The sequence below is a fragment of the Taurulus bubalis genome (assembly GCF_910589615.1).
Source record: "Taurulus bubalis genome assembly, chromosome: 13".
NCBI classification, from domain to species: Eukaryota; Metazoa; Chordata; class Actinopteri; order Perciformes; family Cottidae; genus Taurulus; species Taurulus bubalis.
The window spans coordinates 21546087-21569167 of NC_136601.1; the positions used below are offsets into that span (position 1 = coordinate 21546087).

At 42.6% G+C, this 23081-nt stretch overlaps 1 protein-coding gene across 1 annotated transcript; it reads right to left on the reverse strand.

Moving 5' to 3' along the window:
- Window positions 1-1506: 1506 nt before the first annotated feature.
- On the reverse strand, window positions 1507-21651 carry LOC306745728 (matrix-remodeling-associated protein 5; the record flags this gene model as incomplete). Its single annotated transcript, XM_079228567.1, has 16 exons — window positions 1507-2921; window positions 3930-5076; window positions 5283-5363; window positions 5653-5779; window positions 5915-6181; window positions 6664-6835; window positions 6959-7477; window positions 7663-7863; window positions 7984-8242; window positions 8584-8855; window positions 9059-12211; window positions 14075-14226; window positions 14479-14717; window positions 15841-15970; window positions 20851-20987; window positions 21565-21651. 16 exons carry the CDS (start codon window positions 21649-21651, stop codon window positions 2368-2370), a joined length of 7497 nt encoding a protein of 2498 aa, XP_079084693.1. The 3' UTR covers window positions 1507-2367.
- Between the last annotated feature and the right edge of the window lie 1430 nt (window positions 21652-23081).

Genomic DNA, 23081 nt, shown 5'->3' on the forward strand with positions numbered 1-23081 from the left:
GCTGAGCAAAACCTTTACGTATCATAAATGCATTTTTGCCACACAGCTTATTTTCGGCAATAAGCCAAAAGCCAAAGCAACCAGTGTGAACAAAACATCACTGCATCACTTAGGATTCGTCCTCTGGGGACTATGAATATCTGGAACAAATTTTGTGGCAATTCATCCAATATTGTTCAGTTTTTTTCAGTTGTTGACCAACCTCTGGAATGTCTAAAAATAATATTACATTATATACATATATTATATTGCATGTTTTTCCTTGATACCCCTATCTATATGACACATTACAAATGATCAGGTGTGCAGATTGCATCCATCTAGTCGATTATTGATTTTGGGAGATTCAAAAAAAAATTCCAGGTAGAATCAGACTCTGATTTCAGAGGTGAGAAACGAAATGCAAGAACAAAAGGAATCCAGCGTGACTCACCGTGTGAAATGGAGCTGCGAGAAGTGCTGCGGTGTGCAAGAGCTGCTCTGCTTCCATTTTGCCAACAGCATGAAAACAACACAAAACGCTCGCGCACACAAACGTGCGCATACAGAGTGCACGTGCACTCCCTGTCTGTTGATATCAGACTGAAGCGCAGACAGAAATACCAAACACTTGCCCTGTCTAAGTCCCTCTCTAAGTCAATGTCTCTCTTACACACACAAACACACACATATACATTTACACAGGCACGTCACTCACTGTGTGGAACAATCCCTTACACACAGACACACTGTCTCTCAAAGAGACACACATAACCACACACACACACACACACACACACACACACACACACACACACACACACACACACACACACACACACACACACACACACACACACACAGGCTGTGTTGAATGCTTGTATCTGACAAAGCTCCCTTCTTCCTCAGTCAAAGACCTGTTTGTCTGGAAGGCCCAGTGGGACATTCACATTCTGGCGAACACAAACCGACAGTGAAATATAGCATTCATTTACATACATACACACATTTGGATGCACACCAAAACGATGTTGTGGCTTCACACTTTTCTATGCTGTTGCGGTACTCCAAATGTGTCTGCTGCATCCAAGCATAAGGCAACAATTGAAGTCACTCATCATAGACATTTCTTTTTCTAACTGGGGTTTTCTTTTGTTTGTAAAAAATATGTATGATTATCTACTGATTATTATTCACTTTTCCTGTAACAGATGAGGGTTGGTGCTACATAGTTAATAAGCTACAAGGGCTTCCACCACTTTAGATTGTCCAGCTCTCCATTCCCTCAAATGCACTGTCAGGGCTTTTTGCTATTCGTCAATGGCGCAAATATGTGGGCCGTTACTAAAGCCACTCGTCTGGCAATTTAATTGGATTGCAGTTGATTTCATGAGCAGCTGAGCCCCAAGGAAGCTGGATGTATATTTGTGAATACTCACCAAATTGATTTGAATTAGTGAAGCCCGTTGTTGTTTTAACATAGTAAAAAATGACACAACTGAATGACAACAATAAATATCTGTATGTTTTATTTTTTATAAATTATGTACTTACACATTTGTTGTTAAGTTCCCCTTCGTTTTGTTTCGGTATCGCTCAACGAAGCTCACAGCGCAGATTCTATTACTTTCCCACCACTATGAACATGGATAAATGACATTGGTACACACAGTCATACGCTGATACACACTGTGGAGCAGGGTCGGGGGTATTTGTATCCTCGTAGAAAAGAGTTCATAAAATATGACACTTTATAAGCACATGATAGAATAGTTGATGATGTACCATGTTCAAGAACTATGAATCTCCACTACTCACCAATGCTTGTTGATGTAAGGTTGTTTTTCTACTCTCAATTTAAAGTCTACCAGCACATTGACAGTAATAAACATATAAGGGATACACATTATATTTAGATATATCAATCCCAAGGCAGAGGAGTCTTAAATTGTTTAGGTGCAATTGTCATAGTAAAATTGTACTGTGAGGTAAAATTTCACAAATTATAATATTGAATGGGGAATGTCTACATGGTAAGGCCAGAAGGCAAAGCTTTGAGCAGTGAGTTAATACAGCCGTTTGAAAATTGAAAATACACTTCAAGGTCCGAAATGTAGAATTAAAAGACCTCTGCAACATTTGCACCATGATACAAAAAAACAAAACTGCAGTAAAGAATCACAAAAGGTGAGTGTTATTTGAAACATTTGAATGTTCTGTGGAAACTGCTTTGCAAGGTGTCTCAAGCCAAGCTGCCAGTCAGGCAGTTTAAGTCTCTCTCCATAGTATCTTTATTATGCAGAATATAATCAAATCCCGATGGAAAAATCCTCATCCAGTCTTAATTCTGCTGTGACTTTTTCCTAATACAAGACTTGTAAATGTCACTCAGACCACTTGTAGGTAAGTAGATTTAAAGTCTGTGCCAAGTGCGTTTTTGGCGTTGCACTTGTAAATGCCAGAGTTCATGAGCATTGGGTTCTGTATGACCAGAGTGCCCTCCTCTGTCATGTGAATCCCTCCTTGCACTGTGAACCGGTTATGTGGAACCAGCGTTGTGCGTCCAGGCAATGTCCATGAAATATCCGGCTTGGGAATACCAGTCGCCACACAATTTAACTTTACTGGTGATCCCCGGTGGACCCTGGTAATGGAGGTCAGAATATTTGTGATACGTGGAGGGAAAACCAGCACTGCAACTGGGTAGGATAGTGTTGACGAGCCGAAAGAGTTGGAGGCTTTACAGATGTATGTTCCTTTGTCGAAGGTGGCCACCTGCCTGAGTTGGATGGTCCCATTGGCAAAAAAAGATATCCGGCCAATAATTTGAGGTTTGTCCAAAACAAGACCATTAGGTAGGGTCCATTGGATTGATGCTTGCGGCCAGCCATCCACAGTGCAGGGCAAATTGAGATTAAGGCCGTAAGTGATCTTTATACCACCTGGAAAAGTCAAATTATAATAGTCAGCAAATTTTCTGCAAAAATTGATTTATAAAACAACAATTGATTGATTGATACAACAAAAATCACAAGTGAGAAATATGGCCAGATTTAATAGTGATTGATAGATCAGGTGTTTTCAAACATGCGTTATTTAGTCTGGTTGAATTTACTCTGGTTTGGTTTCCCCCTTGGTACACTTTGTTTGGGCAGATCTGAGCACAGAAATCATCCTTGCGTGTGGACCGACCACGCCAAGGCCTTTTATATTAAGGGGTCTCTGTACAGTCACAAAATAATTTGGGTGCGGCTGGTTGGGAATCTGGGAAGATAGATCTTTAGGACCTTCTTGCTGAGAAATTATGCCAACGCCTAAATGCGAAAAAAAGTTAGTATCTCAAATGGCCTCTTGAGGGTGGATCCAAAAGTGAGTCAATCCCCATGTTAAAATGCCCAACTTTACAGCCTCGTAATAATATCCATGTTCAATGATAGCTGTGTGGGGCTGAATTTGTATATAACTCACTCGTTCGAATTCTATTATGGTTTAAAGTTAGGCACAATTGAGGGCATGGTCACAGATGGGTGCCGTACCAGGTGCTGCTAGCTAGCCTCTGTTAAATCACCCGGGCCTCAGCATCAGTCCTAATCCACCTCTTAGCACCTCTTTTGATTAGCTCGGAGTTAGGAGTGCCGTCACTGCCAAGATGACGACGGCAGTAGCCACCGAATTTGAGCTTCACAATGGCACTTCAGAAACCTCTCAGTAACATCATGGAGACGACGTCCATATTTTATAGTCTATGGCTCCAGCTCAATACATTTTATAATTTTGCTGATTAAATGCTGTCAAATGACTTTTAGTGATGCTTTTTGGTTCATTCGAATGCTTTTCTGTGTGAGAGGAAACCAAACAGAGCCGAAAACACAAACACAAGTTTACCAATCTTTCCACTTGATCTAACTAAGGAAACTTCTGTTTTATTAATTTGAGATGAGAAAACATACCTGTAGATCCTCTGATCACTGGCTTTCTGCCCGACTCCAGCGCATAACGTTTCTCTGCTTGTCCTGCCACATTTTTTGCTAGGCACCGGTACACTCCCTTATCACTTGCAACCGGTTGAGAGATCTGTAGAGTTCCTTTACCCAAATGATGTGTGAAGCGTTGGAGTCTAACACCAGGCTTTAACATCGTCCCATTGGGTAGAACCCATGCAAACTCTGGGTTCGGCTTGCCACGAGCGGGGCATTCCAGTATCAATTCTCCACCGTCTTGCTTTATTGGTAAGATTTCAATATTGGGAACAGCAAAACTTGGTTTCTCGGCAACTGATGCCACGTCTAATTCAACCAAAAGTGAGGCTTCACCTAAATTGTTTTGGGCCAGACACATGTACCTCCCTTCATCCGTTTTCCTCACCCCTCTCAGCTCCAAGCTCCCGTTCTGGTGGACTTGGAAGCGACCGCCGAGGTAGTTTGTTGGGAGGGAATGCCCATAAGAAGTAACCCACCAGACTCTGGGTTCGGGTTTCCCTTCCACTCGGCAATCCAGAAGCGCTGTTTGGTAAGAAATAGCCAAAACCTTTGTGGTGCTCCTCCCTTTCACTCCATTAATATAGGGTTCCTGGAGTTCAGCTTCAAGTTGCATGTTTTTGACATCATCACCAGCAGAATTCCTTGCCACACATGCATATTTCCCTTCGTCGGCCAGTATTACTTTTTTCACCAGTAACATGCCATCGTCCATGATCTGAAATTTGTCTGAAGACAAAGATATCACATAATTTTTTGGTGAGATCCACATGATTTTGGGTTTTGGTTCACCTGTTGCCTGACAACTCAATTTAGCTGATTCTCCTAACTTTACTGTCACCAGTGATTGCGATTTCAATCCAATTTTTGGAGCGTTGGGCCCCACTTTGACGCTCACTTTTCTTTCGTCCTTGCCAAGTTTATTCTTGGCAAAACAAGTGTAGTCACCCTCGTCTCTTTTGCCCATTTGCTGGAGAAGTAAAGTCCCATTGCCAAAAATAACATAGCGGCGGTTGCGAAGGCCGCTGTCGTCCGATTGAAGGGCGTTGTTGATTAAAGTTCCATCTGGGAGACTCCAAGTAACTTCTGGATCAGGGAGGCCTGTTGCAACACAGTCCACCTAAAAAAAGAAACAAAGGAAAATGAGTGTATGTATTTGAAATACAAGTGTAAGGATGATTTTAGGCTCATTTATGAATAAAAATCATATTGGTTCGGGATGCTTATACATTTCAGCAATTCTTTTACCTTTGTTGAAAGGTTGATTTGATTTTTTCAAATGTCTTTCCTACTTTAGATAAAGCTTGAACTAGCTCCAAAACATACCTGGAAATTTTCTCCAAAGGTGACTCTGGACTGTGCAGTCCTCACATGTTCAATTCTTGGAGGGGTCATTAACACCTCCACCTGATGAAGTGGATACATGGAGAAATATGAGCAAATACATCAGTGAAAGCTTGGAAAATGCAGAGACAGTTAAATATTGATCATTGAAGGACCCGCTGTTACAGCTTTTGCCAGAACATATACAAAGACATTAAAATAATTGTCCTAATTGAGGACAGACCACATCTTCGATTCTAGATGTTAGACACCTCTACTTGGACTTTGACACTCATTAACAAGGAAGGGATTCTTAATGAAAAAAAAGGGTTGGCAGGAAAAGGAACCTGGCTGAAGTCTGTCCTGTTCATACCTGGAAGAGCTCCATGTCTTCCCCATTGGGCCGCTGAAAGACACACAGATAATGTCCCCCATCCAGCTCTGTTAGCTGAAGTATCCTCAGAGTCCCATTTAGGAAAATTTTAATTGGTCTCTCCGGACTGCAGGCAGATGGGGGAAAGAAATTAGGTTAAATTAATACAGTCAGTGACATTCAATGGACACCAACATATTTTAATGTATTTTATAATATGGTCAGTATTGTGATGATTTATACATTTACAAAAGTAAGCAACCTGTATCGATGTTCCAAGATGGTCTTGGAGGGTAGCTGCCAGATGGTCCCTCTTGTGGATCCAGTAGACTCTGGACAGTGGAGGTACACAGCAGATCCGTACATAGCTGAGACAGAGTGCTGTCGGGACGGCACACCATGGCGTTGGATTGGAGGGATGGGAAGAGGAGGAGGAGGCTGGCGGGAGAAGGAGGGGGAATCTGCCCTCACCTCCAGCTGGACAGTTCTTTTGGCTATGCCTACAGCGTTAGTGGCCAAACACTCATACCTGTGGGAGGATTGACAGCAGCCTCAGATTAACAGTCATATAAGAATATGTTTAATGTCATGAGAACTTTGAGTTGAATTATACATTTGTATTGCTTGGGACAGGAATACGGTTTTGCATGAAGGTACACAACTTTAAATGCAGCAAACATAACCTCAACTGACCTTAGATATTACTGCAGGCCATTCAAAGTCAGAAGTTACAAATATACACTTGGTAGGTCCTAATTACAAGTATGCAGCTCTGTGAGGCTGTGAAAGCATTGGACTAACCCAAACCCATAAAGTTTCAGCGGGAAATTAGACCTAAATTGAGAGGATTATTTGATAAGATTAGGTGATTAATAACACATTCCAATTTAGCCAGGTAGGTCCACTAAAACCAGGGACCATATCTAATGAAACAGTACGTACACATATTTAACCAGACATTTGAACAGAAAAATGTAATCACGAATAGACTAAAAGAAATGCACATCTCACCTCCCAGCATCAGCTGGTAAAACATTCTTCACATACAGCGTCCCATTGGGGAAGACAAACAGCCTGCGCCCAAGAAACTGTGATGGTTTTACATGGCCGCCTCCTGGGAGCGTCCATTTCAGAGCAGGCACCGGTTCGCCCTTCACAGAGCAGTGAACATACACACTCCTGCCTGATAAAATGTGATTTCATTAGTTTAGATGACGAACATTGTATTGTCTTTGTTTCCCCGCCACATCATGAGACAAACTTTCTGTCATGGGAGGTTTCGGGATGTTAAAGTTCTGTACTATACCTGTCTGAATGATCACAATATCCATTGCTCCTTCACTGATGCTTGGAGGCAGAGCGGCCACATGGAGATGATATGTGATTGTATCAGCACCTGCTGCGTTACTTGCGATACATTTATAGTCCCCTTTGGTGGAGAAATTGAGTGAGTGAATTTGCAGAGTTCCATTTTGAAGCAGAGACATCGGAGAAAGGGGAGTGTGGACAGCCCCGACTTCACGCACAAACGTCCTGTCCGGAAGAATCCAGGAAATCTGGGCTGGTGGTTTACCCGAAGCAAGGCAGTCAAGTGTCACACTTTTCCCAAAGTAGACTGCTATCTCTGTAGACTTGGGCGGTTGGATCTTTGGTGCCTCAGTCTGGACAGCTAAGGTGATGACCATGCGATCTGATCCAAAGCTGTTTTGGGCCGTGCAGAGGTACTGGCCTCTATCCTGGAGCTGGATGTTTTTAATGATAAAAGTACCATTCTTGAAGACTTCAAAACGAGGACCATGCTTGGTGTTGGCTGGGATGGTGGCACCTGAGAGGGCAGCAGAAAGGATAAAGAAGCACTGATAAAAAAGAGAGATTTAAATTCTGAATTAGGATTCTCAAGACTGAGTATGCCACATCTAAATAGACACAGCAGCAGGCAGATCTGACCCGGGCCAGTGAGAAGAACGAGCTAGAAGCTCTTTTTTTCTTTCTTTCCTCTCTCTCCCTTACCTGTGGAGACTTTGGTCCATGCAATGTTGGGTTCAGGATTCCCTGTTGCTTTGCAGGGCAGGAACACATCACTCTCCGCCAGTACTGACACACTCGCTGTGGTCAGCGTGGTAATACGGGGTTTCAGCCCACCAATTCCTGCTCCCAACACCCATGGGTAAGGAGGTGCAGCTGTGGGCCACCGGGAGCTAATTCGTCCTGCTACAAAGACACATTGAAGACCACCAATTATATAATTATCACTGATTAAAATATATCAAAATATATTGCTAATTTTTTATTATGAATACATTGCCTATGTCTTTTCAAAATGGCACTTACCTCCAACAGTCCACCGACCTCCATACGGTACACTAGGGGTGGTGTGAAAACCAGAGAATGTTGCTGATGAAGGTTTAGCAGGGTTCAAAGGTTGCAGCTTGTAAATGTAAGAAGCAGTGGGTGCTGGTGGTTTAGGCATGTAAGGTCTATGTAGAGATGGAGGGTTGGGTTTAGGTGTGATGGGGGATGGATTGTGGTAGCTAATGTGAGGTTTGGGTGTCACCATCCTCCCTAACTGAGCGATGCGTTCAAGCTGCGCCTGGAAAAATAAAAATGAAACATATATCTCTTTCCAAAACTCTCCGGGTAACGACTTGACTATAGCTTGAAATCCACAAAACCAGCCTGAAAATGAAGAACATGTTAAATAGTTGCATGAGAGTCTTTCGAGCACAGCCGGATAGTTGTCAGACCCTAATCAGAGCTGGCCGATGATAAGCTATGAATGGCCAGTCTGCGTTCAAGGGACGAGACTAAACCAAGGGTGTGATGCCAACAGAGCTAAATATTGCTCACTCACTTTGTGTTTTTAAAGCTTTTTCTGATGCACTATAAGATAGGCCGCATGCTGCACACCCACACAACCACCGCTTACCATACCTGTCTGTATCTGTTCCTCAACCTTGATAGAAACAGTTGGTCTCTGGTTTGGGTCCTGCCATCCACATGGTGGTTTTGATGTTGGTGATGATGATGTGAAAGATGGGGATTAGGGAGTGTAACTCTGGAATTCCCTGTTGCTCCAGAGACTGTCGGTGTGGGCTTCACTGTTTCTGCAGTGATCTCTGGTCGGTTGGTGATAACTGGGCTTTGAGCCCAGGGGTGGGGGAGAGCCCAGGGTCGGTGCGTGGGCACAGGGTGGGACCCAGGACCTAAAGAACAACAATTGTATCAAATATATATCCATGCATTCCAACCAGGATTAGAGTGACTCATCACAACACCAAACCAATATAATATTGCCTTTTTATAGTGTATTTGCTATATTAATTGTGTTCTTGATCCACAATCTCTGATACTCAATTACATTTGGTCATCATCTTGAAAGAAACCATTGCAACACAACTATATTTACCTTGTCTTGGATGAGCAAAGGACCTTTGACCAGGCCAGGAAGGGAGTGGATAGTAACGATGGTGTGAAGACCAGCGGGAGGTTGGGGGGACTCTGGGAGGCTGGGAATGCCTGCCTTGATTGACTTCGCCTTGCCTTGCTGTATTTCTGTCTTGGTTTGTGTGTGTCGCCCGGGAAGCAGTGGTTTGCCCTCCCCCCTGTTTGATCTGATGGAGCCATGGGTGAACCGGCTCCATTACTGGGAACCTGTGGATTTCAGGCTTCACTTTTGGTTTGTTTACGTCTTCATCTTCTTTCTGTGTGTGTTCTTTTTCTCTGCCTCTTGTTGAATGTGAGGTAGATGACGTTCTTGCTTGGGTTGGTGTATTTTGTTCCTGTGAAGGTTGAATGTTAAGTCTTAGTCTATTTTGTGTGGTTAACCGGATGTTATCCAGTGTATTGTAGCTCTGTGTAACCCACTCTGTTTCATATTTTTCTGTGTCTTTCTTAGTGCCTTCTGTGTCTATTTTGTGTGTTTCTTCCCTTTCCCTTGCTCTTATTACCCCCCTTTCACTCTCTTTTCCCAGATCTTCATTTTCTCTGCCCTTTTTTTCGGATTGCGTTCTAATCTCTACCCTCTGTCGCTCAGATTCCTTTAGCTTTACAGTGTCTGTCTCTTCTTCAACAGGCCTTTCAGTTGGATGAGGAGTATCATCAAGCTTTGAAGTGACAATCGTCTTTGGATTAAGTGGTGAAATACCAACATCTTTTTCTCGAGCTGGTAAAGTGGTACGCCTACTGTCAAGATCATGAGTGGCATGAGGGACTTGACTGTTTAAATCTTCCTTGGCATCAAAACTACTACTATCCTTGTCATCATATTCTTCATAATATTCACCTTTATCTTCCTCTGTCTGATACTCAGCAGATAAGATGTCATGGTTATCAACTGTGGTTGGAACAGGTGTTGTTGTTGTCGTCGTCGTCGTAGTAGTAGTAGTAGTAGTAGTAGTAGTAGTAGTAGTTAGTGTTGGTGTTGTTGGTGTGATGGTTGTTCGGGCAACTAATGCTTGTTGTGTGTTTGATGAATGGTACAAGGGGTTTCCTTGCGGACGGACTCTTCTCATTGAGGGTTTTCTACGCCTATAAGGAGGCCTTCTCCTGTTCGTATGACCAGGAACGAGGATGTTGTTCCTTCTCCCCTCTCCAGAGTGCTTACTTTCTGACTGATCGACTGGCTGAGGAGTTACAACAGCAGGAGGGTCTGGGACAGCTTCTGCTTTTTCTGCCATCCCAACAACACGGCGGGCGGTTGGTTCTGTACTTCTGGCAGTTGGAAGTTTTAAAACCTCTGGCTGACTTTCCGATGTCTCAGAGTCATCCCCTTTCTGCTCTGTTGAATAGGCTTTAGTATTAGCGTTTGTGTTGATGGGGAAATGAGTTGGCGCTATCCTGATATCAGGAGGGGTAGTAATAGGAGGTAAGTTATAAGCATTAGTCAAAATTGTTGTGGCAGTAGTTGTAGTATGTTTGGATGCACTTGTTTGGATAGTTACAGTGCTTGGCTCTGGAAGTGACTGCTCTGTGGGGAGAGCAACACTTGGTTTAGCATTAGCTTTCGCCAATATCTCTGCCCAACGATTTGGATCTAATTCTTTCACAGATTTATTGGGTTTTCTCTTTGAATCTTTCATTCTTATCCTCTTTGAAAACCCATTAATATTCCTTTGTTGAGTTCCTACCTTCTTTGGGAACTGCGTAGCAAAAGGTTGAGTAATTTCCTGGTAATCTCCTCCTGAACCCTCTTCTTCCTCAACATCAACTGGCAAAATCTGCTGCTCTTTTGCAGTCTGTACTTTGGATCTATCAGAGGCCTTTTCTCCTCCTGTAACTTGCACCATGTGTGATAGCATATCAACTCCATACAGATTTGAAGCCAGGCAGGTATATTCCCCTGCATCTTCCTGTGTCGATCTCCTTACCACCAAAGTCCCATTTTCCATCACTTCTGTCCGTCTTGTCTGTTGCGTTGGCAGAAGAATTTGGTTTTTGGGTAGGTACCAGATAGTTTGACTGGGCTGGACTGAGGTAACCTCACACGGAAGAAAAAAAGAGTGTCCCTTTTCAACTACAATTTTCTGACCATTGAAAGCAGTTGGGCTGAGTGAGAGTCCTTTGATGGTGAGCCTCAGAGGTATCAAGTCCACACCGGCTATGGTCCTGACCATACAATGGTAAAGGCCTGAGTCTGACAGTGTGGCATTTAAAATCACAAGTTCTCCTCTTTCAGAAATTTCAATGTTATTAGTTCTGTCTTCTACAATGGACAAATCTGGAAGCATCCACTCCACTTTCACCTCTGGCTCCGAAGTGACAACACTGCACTCCAAATTAACCTTTGAACCTTCGAGAGCGGTCTGAACCCGTCCTGCTGTCCCTCTGCGAATTAGAGCCCAGGACATGGCAAAGTCATTGTCATCTTCTGATCCTCTATGGCTGTTGATGTGCTTAGTAATTACAGTGGTGAAATCCATCACCAGTTTTTTGGTTGTTGTCTGCTGTCTGTTGAGCCTCAAAGTGACTCTTGGTTGAAGCAGCCATGAGGGTTCTGCTACCAAGTGCCCTTTTAATTCGGTGAAATATGGGGAATTTTCATTTATGGATTGGACATATTGATAGGTTACTCCGCTTGTGTTTCCCTTCAGCTCACCTCTCTCCAAGATAGCAGGACTTTCATAGTAATATGCGACCAATTGCCATAGATTTTGCAAAGTCTCCCGATCAATTTCACACTCGAGGACAGTCACTAGTGATACATTGACGGACAACTCCCCGGGTGAATGTGGATTTACTATCCAAGTCATGGGTGAACTCTCTCCAGGGTGTCGCACATCACAGGCCACGTGAGCACTGTTTCTGTGGCTGTCAGAGAGAACAATGGTCAGATGGCCTAAAGGCTTCTCAAAGTCACGGGTGTACGGAAGGTCAGGCTCTGATTCAGATTCAGCCCACACAGGATTGTTCCGCTGTTTGAGGGCCGAGTGAAGAGCTGGCCGCTCACAGGTAAGCTTGGCTGGAGTCAGTTCTAGCAAAATGGTCTCATTCAGGGGTTGAGGAGAGGAGCACTGGGGGCAAGTTTCACTGGAGCCACGTTCCTTCTTGCATTTTATAACGCCTGGTAGAAAGGGTGGGGGGGTAGTGGGGGGGGGGGGGGGGGGGGGGGGGGAGATTAAAAAAAAGGCAGGACTATAAAGCACAATGGAAACAATCTGAGGAATTGGAAGGGAAGCACAAAGGAAGGGAAAAGTTGAGAGGGAAGGGGAAAGGTAAAGACAGGGCAAAAATAAGGAATTCATTAAGATGGGAGATAAGAAAAGAGGGGGAACTGGCATTATAAAGGTTTGGAACAATGCAGAAACTATTTGATCCCTTCATGCGTTTGAGTTCAGTGAACGTTAATGCATCCACTAATAAAGTTCTGGCAGTCATAAAACCCTATTTTCAGATGAAGCGCGCCATAAAAACAATGATATATTATCAACTTGTCTGTTAATACTAACAGCTAGCATGTGGGACTGGTTAAAGGTTATTCACAAAAAATGTAACAAAGCAGCGACAAATGAGACAAAGCATGAAAAATATTGAATGAGAAAGACGGATGAAGAAAACTGCTTGCAGCTGAAATGCAGTCAATATATTGAAGGAAGCTGTGTCCTGCATATGTCAAAGTTATGAGGACAGCCATGCAAAGTTATTTGTCAGCACTATGGTCTGCTTATGTTAAAAAACATATGAAGTCCGGAGACATTATTCTTGGTGTGCATTTGTTGTTAATATAGAAATGGGTTGCCACCAGTTGTTGTTAAGTTTAAAGTTTTGATTGACATTCATGTTCATTTAAAGGTTGATATTGTTAGATATGGCGTTTGGCGCCTTGATAGGAGACAATCAGTCCAGTTACTCAGTGTCTTGATCTTCATCCCCATTTCTATTGTGAGAGATATTGTTTCTTAAAGTTGCTATAATCTGTATTCCTATGAAATACCATGAGAAAACAATGTGACTCTCCCCACTCTAAAAATGTTGTTTTGAGCTGTAGCAGGAAGATCTAAAACACATTGTACACTTCCTGCTCAACACCAAACAGCAGACAAACACAACTCATGATTGGCTGGAGCTAAAAAGCCAGAAATTTCCCTCAGAGTTAAAAGACAGTGAATATTGGACTCACTCCACATGAATGTTGCTCCCTAACGCAGGGGTGTCAAACTCATTTTAGTGAAGGAGCCACATGCTGCCCATTTTGATCTCAAGTGGGCCGGGCCAGTAAAATCATAGCATAATAACGCATACATAATAATATTTCTCTATGTTTAAATCATTGGTGAAGGTTTTTGGATGATAAACTCTATTTTAAGGTATTTCTTCAATAAACTAGAAACATAAAGACCAAAAATTCAGATATCAGCCCACTGTTTACCTGCCTGGATGCTCCTCTGCAGATTCCCTCGCAGTTGGGCAATATGTTTAGTAATGTCAGTGCTGCATTCAATTGTCACTGTAGCTCAATGGTTACCATGCATATCTTATAATCAGAGGATCAGTGGTTTGAGTCCCAACATGGGTATTTTATTTTTTTATTAATTTTTAACAATTATCCCGCGGGCCGGACTGGACCTCCTGGCGGGCCAAATCTGGCCCGCGGGCCGTATGTTTGACACCCCTGCCTTAACGGCTGGATATGTAAATAAATCACTGTTTGCTAACAAGCCAACATATGTTTCACAGTAGTTGGTAAAGCTAAGCTGAAAGGAAATGTAATGTACATTGGACACAAACCCAAGTCCAAATTACTTTATAAACTTGACAAGGATGTGGAAGTTGAGTTTTCTGCTGGATCTCCTTCGCCCAGGTGGTCAAAATAATTGAGCAAAGCAGCTTTAAGATGAAACTCTTTAGCACCACAGAAGTGAAGAAGTAATGAGTAGCTTTCTAATGTGAGAAAGCAAAATGTGAGTATTCCTTCATGCGTCCTTACCTTCATGTGCGGAGTTCCATTTTATCAACCAGTGGAGCTGGCAGTCACAGGTCCAGGGATTACCGTGTAGAGAGAGGATCTCAAGCCGGGGAGCTGTCTTCAGCGCTGCGGGAGGAAGCTGCTCCAACAGGTTGTCCGACAGGTGTAAGTGTCTGAAACAAGAACATATAATTTTATTCATTTACTGATGATGCCTATTTTTGCATACAATGTCCATGAGGAAGGTAAACAAATGTAACTGTAGTATCCATAAGGTATGAGGTACAGGTATAGCAACTCCATTAATTTAATTTACCTATCATTCAAACAAATATAAATAGATACTCCAAAAGTAGCACAATTTTGGAAAGATGCTTACATTTTCCAAAAATAAGAGAAATATCTACCGCCTTTCAGTTTCTTACTTGAGTCCAGAGGTCCAAAAGCTTCCTAGTAGTGACACCGTTATGAAGGTATGAGGGTGGATCTCTTTGAGAAGGTTCCCCTCCAGCTGCAGGAGTTTTAGGGAGCTCAGGCCAGAGAAGGAGTACGGCTCTATAAAGTCAATGAGGTTGTGGTCCAGATGAAGTCGGATCAAACTAGCAAGGCCCTCAAACAGACCCGGGTTTATCGATTTTAGCTTGTTGTAACTCAACTTCAAGATCTGTAAAAAAAAGAGTTAGTGTTATACTGACATTTATTGAACATTACAACTATATTAAGCATTAGCAGGCTAGGGTTTGATAATTGAGATGAGACAGAAGGGATCTGACTAATGTAAATCCATATTCAGCAGCCTCCTTGGTGATTTCAACAACGGCTGACAAAACAAATGTTGTCATATTTAGCTTGATAGATGATCTAAGATGTATTCTTCTTCTTGCTTATTTTGTGTCTTTTTCACACTTGACAGCTAGTGTACACCCGGCTTGTCTCAGCTAGTTTGGTTGGAAATGGCTGCCCAAGGAAACTAAAAGGGGTTAATACATGTGCAGAGCTGCAAAGAAGGCGGCCCTTGCTCAGTGGGTTTGGCTGCATGAACAACCCTGTCGTATTCTTGCTTGAGTTTAATATTGTGTTACTGATAAAGGGTGATTCCTTTTTTTCGAAAGGTACACTGGGGAACATTTTAATTTAGAAACTGTATCAGTCCACATACCGTCCATTATTTTTTCTTCAGTTATTATTCCATCTTTTTGGGGACATTTGTAACACAAATTATGACTGCTTCATATCCAATTCTTATGTATCTTCCGCCTGTTTAGAATCAGTTCTTAGTTAGGTTCTGACAAGACTGAATTAGTCAAGCAATCAAACTTTTAACACATTATTGGCTTAAAAGGGGACAATTTGATCTAGCGCTGTATGTACATGCACTGTGGTGTTGGCCAGCCCCAACGAAGTTCATTACTTTGACATATTTTGCTACAGATATGGAGAAGGTAACAGATGCAAACACGCAAGAGGGTTTAACACATATCAAAGACAGCAATAAATCACTTTCACTTGACTCAGATCTGTTGGACCATTGGACCGGAACAGAATGTAGAGGAAACCACAGGTTCTTGCAGAACAAAATCCAATTGATTATGTTCAATATATAAGTCATACATCCAGGTTAACTTTCTCCCTGGTCCATTTGGGTTAAGGAATTCAGAGAAGTTAGGTATTGTTATTGTCGTTGAAATACCAAGACACATACACACACACACACACACACACACACACACACACACACACACACACACACACACACACACACACACACACACACACACAAACTCTACCTGTAGTGATCTCAGGCTGTAAAACGCCCCAGGGTGGACTGTGCTAATGTCGTTGCCATGCAACATGAGCATTTCCAGTTGCCGAAGTGACCTGAATCCTGACCCCGCTACCTCCGTCAGGCTGTTATAACTGTTAGAGGGAGAAAAGAAACAGGACCAATCACTGGGATGAAAGAGTAACTGAGGTTCATGAGGGGAGTCAAAGGGATAGGAAACTAATACTAGTTAACAATCGGTGCTTGCATGTGTGTCTGGGCAATGTGACCTTTCAAGCGAAGGGGGGAAGTTAGCTGTAAAGAATGGATGGAAAGAGGGATCACAGAGACACCTCATACAACCTTTGAACCACAGTTATTTCATAATTCGTTAGAGAAAACACACACACACCAAGCACCGATGCGGCAGTGTAGTAGAATTCGAGATTGGTCTTGGTCTCAAAAACACGTTTTGTCGGTCTGGAATTCACAACTGCAGGGATATCATTAAATTGCACACAAAAACACACAGCAGTCCTAGGACTAGCACTGGTCTGGTCTTAGGGGCCGTTCACACCAGACGCGACTCTCAAAAACGCGTCGCTAGCAAAACTATTGTTTTCCTATGGTACGGCACGCCTTTCATGCGCGCTTTTTAAATGCCACGCGACGTGTTTTTTCGGCGCGCTTAAAAGTTGAAATATTCTCAACTTTAAGCGCCTTGCGCGGAATTGCACAGCTCATCAATGTCACACTCGGCCAGGGCAGCCAATCGGATAAAGCAAGAGGCGGACTTTATTACTTCACCACTTCCTTCCTGTTTTCGTGTGGTATGAACTGCGATGAGGCATTAATATTAGCGATCTTTAACTACCGCCTGGCAGTTAAAGATCGCCCGGCTGCCGCCTGGCAGAAAGATCTGGGCGATAACCGGGCAAAAATCGCCTGGCTACCGCCCGGCAGTTGATTATCACCCGGTTGCGCACGCAGACCGGCTCCACAGGCGCACCGGGCTGTTTTTTTGTTTTTTAAAAGTCTCGTCTGGTGTGAACGGCCCCTTAGCCTTGACTCGGTCTCCGCTTGCCTTGGACTTCTAGACTTGCTCTCAAACGCTCAAAGTCATGGTCTTGTCTCGGTCTTGATGCACTCTGGTCTAGGTCTGGATTTGCTCTAAACTCCTAAAAGTCTTGATCTTGTCTTGGTCACTATACACTCTGGTCATGGTCTTGACTTCACACTGTGATGCACAGTAGACATGGGCCTAGCATACGTTTAAAAATGAAGTCTATTTATATTAGTTTTGCCCCAGGGGTCTATGTGGGGCCCCGGTACATAATTATATCAGCAGTCAAAATACAAAGCCTTTCTCGGAATCTTCATGTTTCAGCACATCTAACAAAGAGTCAAACTCATTTCCAAGTGCAGTATAGAACAGTAGAAGCCAGTGCCAAAGACATTATTCAATAAAGGAACACAACAGAGCACGTTGTCTATTGGCAGGGGCTTATTGCCTTCGACATATTTCAGTACTTCAGAGTTTTTCAGGCCTTCCAACAACAGGAATCAGCACAGTACATTGTCTTTTAGAGTCTACTATCCTTTAGTGAGTTCTTAGACTGTAAAACACACAGCTTTCCCTGTTTTCAGTTATCCCTACCAATTGAACACATATGGGGGTTTCTGCATTTTTTCACTGCCATCAATAAAACAGCCAGCTCACAATATATCACCTACTCGTCACTTTCATGCAGTGTCTTTGCACGATGCACATATTTTTTGAGTAGGTTTTCCAATTGGGAACTGAACTTCCAACCCTGGCAGTGTGTTTTGCACTTATACCATAATGAAATGTGTTGCATTTCTTAGGTATACAAGTGTGTTTAACAGCTCATTAGAAAATGAAACACCAACACAGAGAGCAGAAGAGAGAAGCAGTATGGCTGTGAATGAAACCAAATCATAGCTCCATAGTATATTTCTGTTTATTCGGCTCAGGAACTGTGAAAGAAACACTTATCTTATAAGCATTTCTTGAAGAAAAAGCACCAGATCTTCATTTATCTGGGATATTTGTAAACCTTGATTTTCATAAATTGCGGCCACATTTTAGCAAATTCCTTGATGCTGATTGCATTTTTATCATCAAATTGCACAATTCTGTCCGTGTTTTTTTTATATCGCAGAATTCATAGGTCTTTGTACATGATTAATCGTACAAATGTCTAACATCTCTCAGGATTCATGGCGGTGCATATGTCGTTTTGTAGTTTTCACCATCCTATTTTTCTACGGCCACACACCTCGCCAATCGTGGCGCAAAGTGGGCACACTTTTTGGATTCATTTTTTCATCAGTTCCAAAAACTGATAGACGCAGCAAGACTTTGTGAAATGTGTGGGGGGTTTCAGAATCCATTAGACAAGCATGCCAACCAGTTTGAAGCATATCGAGGCTCTAAGTATTCAACTGTGCCTTCACTATATTGTTCTCTCATCCAGTTTCTTTTGTTGCACTTTTGTGTGTAAATTGTAACTTTCAGCAGGTCTTAATTCTCAGTGAACTAGACCTTGCAACCAAAGATGCGCTCCCATTGCGAAGGAATTTGCAATCGAGATCCCTGGGGGAAGTGAATTGGATTTCAGCATGAATCATGGCAGACTTGTATGTGCTGTTTCCCATAATTCCTCATTAGTGCATCATGACAGAGTACTTGGGAGAATGAGCTGAATCTTAAACCCCATTGTCATTATGCCAGGTGCTTAGGTGGTCCATACCATCCTTCACTCTACTCGCAGAAGATCCTTGGAAAGAGTATGAACGCTTGCATCTATTTGAGCAATTTCCGTTTTGAATACAAAGGGCAATGGCTCCAGACTAAAGGAAACTAGGCCTGGAGTGTAAATAACACACTGCAAACATGCCTGGTGTGAACATATACCAACAGTTTTGCATTAGGGACTAAATCCCCCTGCTCTGCAGTCCCCAGTTTGCAGGGTGGTCTACTGTTTAGAAAGTCAGATCCCGTTAGCTCCCTAAAGGTTTGGTCTCCCTCCAAATGTCTGCTCTGCCGAAGTGTCCTGGAGAAATTCCTTTTATTCCCATTATAACAGACACTGCCTTGTACCAAAGAACAAACATCAGGAATCAATAGAGAATTAGAATAGAGTATGCAAAAGTGCAACTTCAAACAATCTACTAGCACCATGAATGGTAAACTGAAAGCAGTGCGTTCAGTTTTACAATTGACCAATAGAAATCCTCCAGCTGAGTGGTTCAAAAAGAAGACTTTTGTCTCAATTATGCACTTGACAGCTACATACATGATATTTTCTAATGCAAAAATTCTGCATCTTCACTTGCTTGTGATCAAAAGGAAAAATATGATACTAACTAACCAAGAACTATGCTACGTTCAGACTTGTGTTCCAGTCTAATATAACTGTTTGGTTGCTAAGTGTACATACTTGGAATATTAAGGCGGGGTTACATTTATGCATTCTTGTTTGTATATTAAAATTGTATGCTTAACTTTAGAAAAAATACTTTCAGAATTACGTCCAAATGTGTTTGGTGCAATGCTATCTCACGTAACAAGCTCGGCTGTGCTTGCTGGACTGTAAAGTTCTCCAAATGTTATAAAGAGAAAACAGAACTGCTAACACTACCCTACACTTTGATGTAGTAGCGTACAGGACTAGCTTTCACACAGTGACTCATTGGCTATGGAAGTAACTGTGTTTGGTCACTACTGTAGATAGTAAGCTAGTTGGCTCGATATGCTAATGTTTGCAGTTTACGTTAGCGTGCTAACCATGCTAACCAGGCAAACGGACCTGAGTTTGTTTTAACTGAACCTAACAGGCTAAGTTCTGAAGATATGATTGGACAGCTGCTGCTAGGTAATTGATAGGAATAGATGGAGGAAGTCAGAGACATGGCATCAGCCTCTCACTTTCTGTTGCTGCCATGTGGAAATCATGTAGCGTCCACTTCGATAACTTTCTGATTTATCATTGCACCACCTGTTTTGTGGTGCAATGATATTCCATGTGTCTGTCCATTTGTACCATATGTGTTTTTGGGGGTATTTCCACCTTTGAATATGTCTTTGCAATGGTTAGATCTGATCATAAAAAGGCAAGAATCCTCTATTGCTGCAGGAATCTATTACTTTGTTAAATTTGACCTCAAGGGGCTGGTGTAATTTAATATTAATATAACAATTGCTGTTTGGCAAACTCTTCCTAATGAAGACCCAGCAGTGTAATGCTTGTAATGTACATGCTTTCTTTATTGGTTCAAGACCAAGATTATCTGGAATTTTACTGATAGCTCTACTGTTCCCAGGAGCGCATATGGAGGCAGTTTACCTCCTGAGGACTGCATTGTAGCTTTTACCTACTGACATGGTTCATCACACCACAACATTATATCCAGAGCTGGAGAGCTACTCAAAGCACAAATGCAATGCACATGAAATGCAGTGATAGCTGTTCCCACAACAGAGCACCCACACGCAAATGGGAGCCTCCCGTGAACAACAGTGTGGCCCTGGCTCCTGCCTGCCAAGTGGTTTGCCATGTAAATATGGAATATAAATATATTGTTTGGGAGCCACTTATTAGACACGGCGATTTGTTGCATACAAAACAGTGGCTGGGCTATTTCTCCACTCTGCTGGAGGGCAGGGTACGCTCCGTCCACATGGAGGTTATTAGGAGATTTGGCAAGCAGCAATAAGTTTTATGATCCCACGATCTAAAGCAAGAGAGTAACTCATCTGTAGCGTAAAAGAAAGTGATCTTATCCTTGACAACCAACAAGCACTTGCCTCAGCATTTTGGTTTGCGAGCTCTTAGAGGTGGCGTTTGTTAGCTAAAGCAAACACTCCCCTGACAAATCACCTACTTCCACATTCCACATTACTTCCTATAGAGTGTTTGGGTTTCTTCCCCCAAGGGCTGCCATTCACACAATAATGTCTCAACGCTGTGTGTGTGTTTGTGTGTGTGTGAGCACACCGATCGAGTCTTACCCGAGGTTGAGCCTCTCTGTGTCTTTAGGGAAGCTTTTTGGTACAGTGGTGAGGTGTCTGAACGTACAGTGGACCTCTTTAACGCCCGGACAGCTGCAGCTCTGTGGGCAGGGTGGGATGGCATGTACCGGGGTGATCTACGGAGCGTTGAGAGGAGGAAAGGTTAACGACAGACAGCAATCATATGGAGAAGGTTAGGGATACAAAATATAAAGAGAGAGAGGAGATACACGTGGGATGATAAAGGAGGTGTGAGAAAGCAGTGAGCAGTAGACGCAAACATCTGAAATCCAGACAGGATGAGATAAGAGAGGAAGAAGCAAACAGATGAGTTCAGACCTATATGGACACTGACAGTTTGGAAAGAAATCAATACTAAGTGGAGGAAATCAACTTGGGGCTTTTATCAAATAGACCAGTTTACCCAATTCTGTCCTGAGAAATTCAAGATTTCCTTCCAAAAAAGTGTAGTTTTAAGAAATGCACATATCTATCCTTGGATTTGTGTTTTTCTTACCTGACGTCAGCCTCAAAACTTTAGCTAACATTTGATTGGACTGATTGGTTTCCCGAGGAATCAATACCGACGGCGCAACATTTTCATATTGTTTTCACCGCCAGTAAAACAAATGAACTTTTATTAACTCTTCTGATGTGAGCAGCTAAACCACCGCCTTCTATAAGACGTTGGGAGCTTCTGCAGTGCAGATTTACCGTTTGCCATAGCAGCGATGAGAAGAGCAGAGGAAACCAAGCTGCAGCCAACCTGCAGAAGACTTTGGCGCACCACCACAGCGCCATGACCGGAAGGCTGTCTGACCGCTTACGCCATCAATACACCTGCAGGAAGGAATGATTGATTTAGATGCACGGATTTATGTCAACAAGCGTCCAACATTCCACACATCACATAGATAGCATTTATCGCATGGCTGCCGGAGTGGATTGCATCTTGTGCTAGTGTACTTGTTAAACTACCGACTCAGTGGGGTGGTATTGGCATATTGCTACGTATCCTCGTCCAGCAACAAGTGTCAACATTACCTGTCAAGTGTGTTAGGTTTAGGAAGAGATCGTGACATGCTAACTTAGGTTGACAAAATTATTTAGTTAGGTTTAGAAAATAATTGTGGTTTGGGCAAAAATAAACAGTGGAAGTTCCGTGCGTTGACTTGTTGTTTCACACAAAACACGAACAGCGGTGTGCGGGGCGAAAGTTTTTGTTTGACTGATCGACCTGTGTGACTTTTTGCGGTCCCTTTTACTTTGGGATAAACGATTAGGTCGATTACATGCAACTTGATTTTGTCAGATATCTACAAATTACAGTGCGTTCATTTTTCAGGTATTGACGACGATGATGGCACATGAAGTGACCCACTAGCGACTTGTGCAAAGGTACCTTTTCACCATTGCATTATGGGATGGGCTCCGGCCTCTCATGACCCTGAACAGGTTGAAGAGTTTATCGAATGGATGGACGGATGAGGCAATATGAAGAGTTGTAATATGGATTATGTGTTGTTTGGTCTCCTACATCTCTCGAGGGAAATATCTGAATAGCGGCTAAAGGCTCCACTATGTTCACCAGCTACTCCCTTGAACCAGAACAGGAGAGTTGGGGGGCTTGAAAACCAAAACAAGTAGCTAAAAGAGGCTAAACATCCTCATAGAGTTGAGGGACTTGGGTGGTAATTATGTGTGAATTTATGACTACGAGCAAAACAACTTTCACTAAACTCGTTTAGCCCCAGTTGAGCCCCAGACATTTTTCTCAAAAATTCTGAATGGTTTGCTAAATACACAATATCTCCTCAACCACAAAAGCTATTTGAATAATTTTAAAAGGTGTAATATACATAAAACACACCAGTTAGGATGTTCATATAGCAGTATATGTGTTACTGGATTATTGGTTGATGATAACTTCTAGGATGTATTTCCTCTTTTTAATTATGCATATCATCGCTTTTTATAAAATAGCACTGTGTGTTAACAGTATCTGCAAAGTTTGACTTTGATGATTTCGTGGACCGTAGGTTTAGGTCCGCTGAAAGCAAAAATGCCCTTACTTTCTTCCTGGACCTTGGACGCCTCTGGTTCCACAACAGAGGGGCTCTGCTCCAATGCACCAATACATACCAAGCAAGGCCGTGTGGAATATCGCTTCATATATAAGTAAGTCATATTTCATATAAGTAAGTCATATTTCAGTTTTTTGTCTGAAAAAA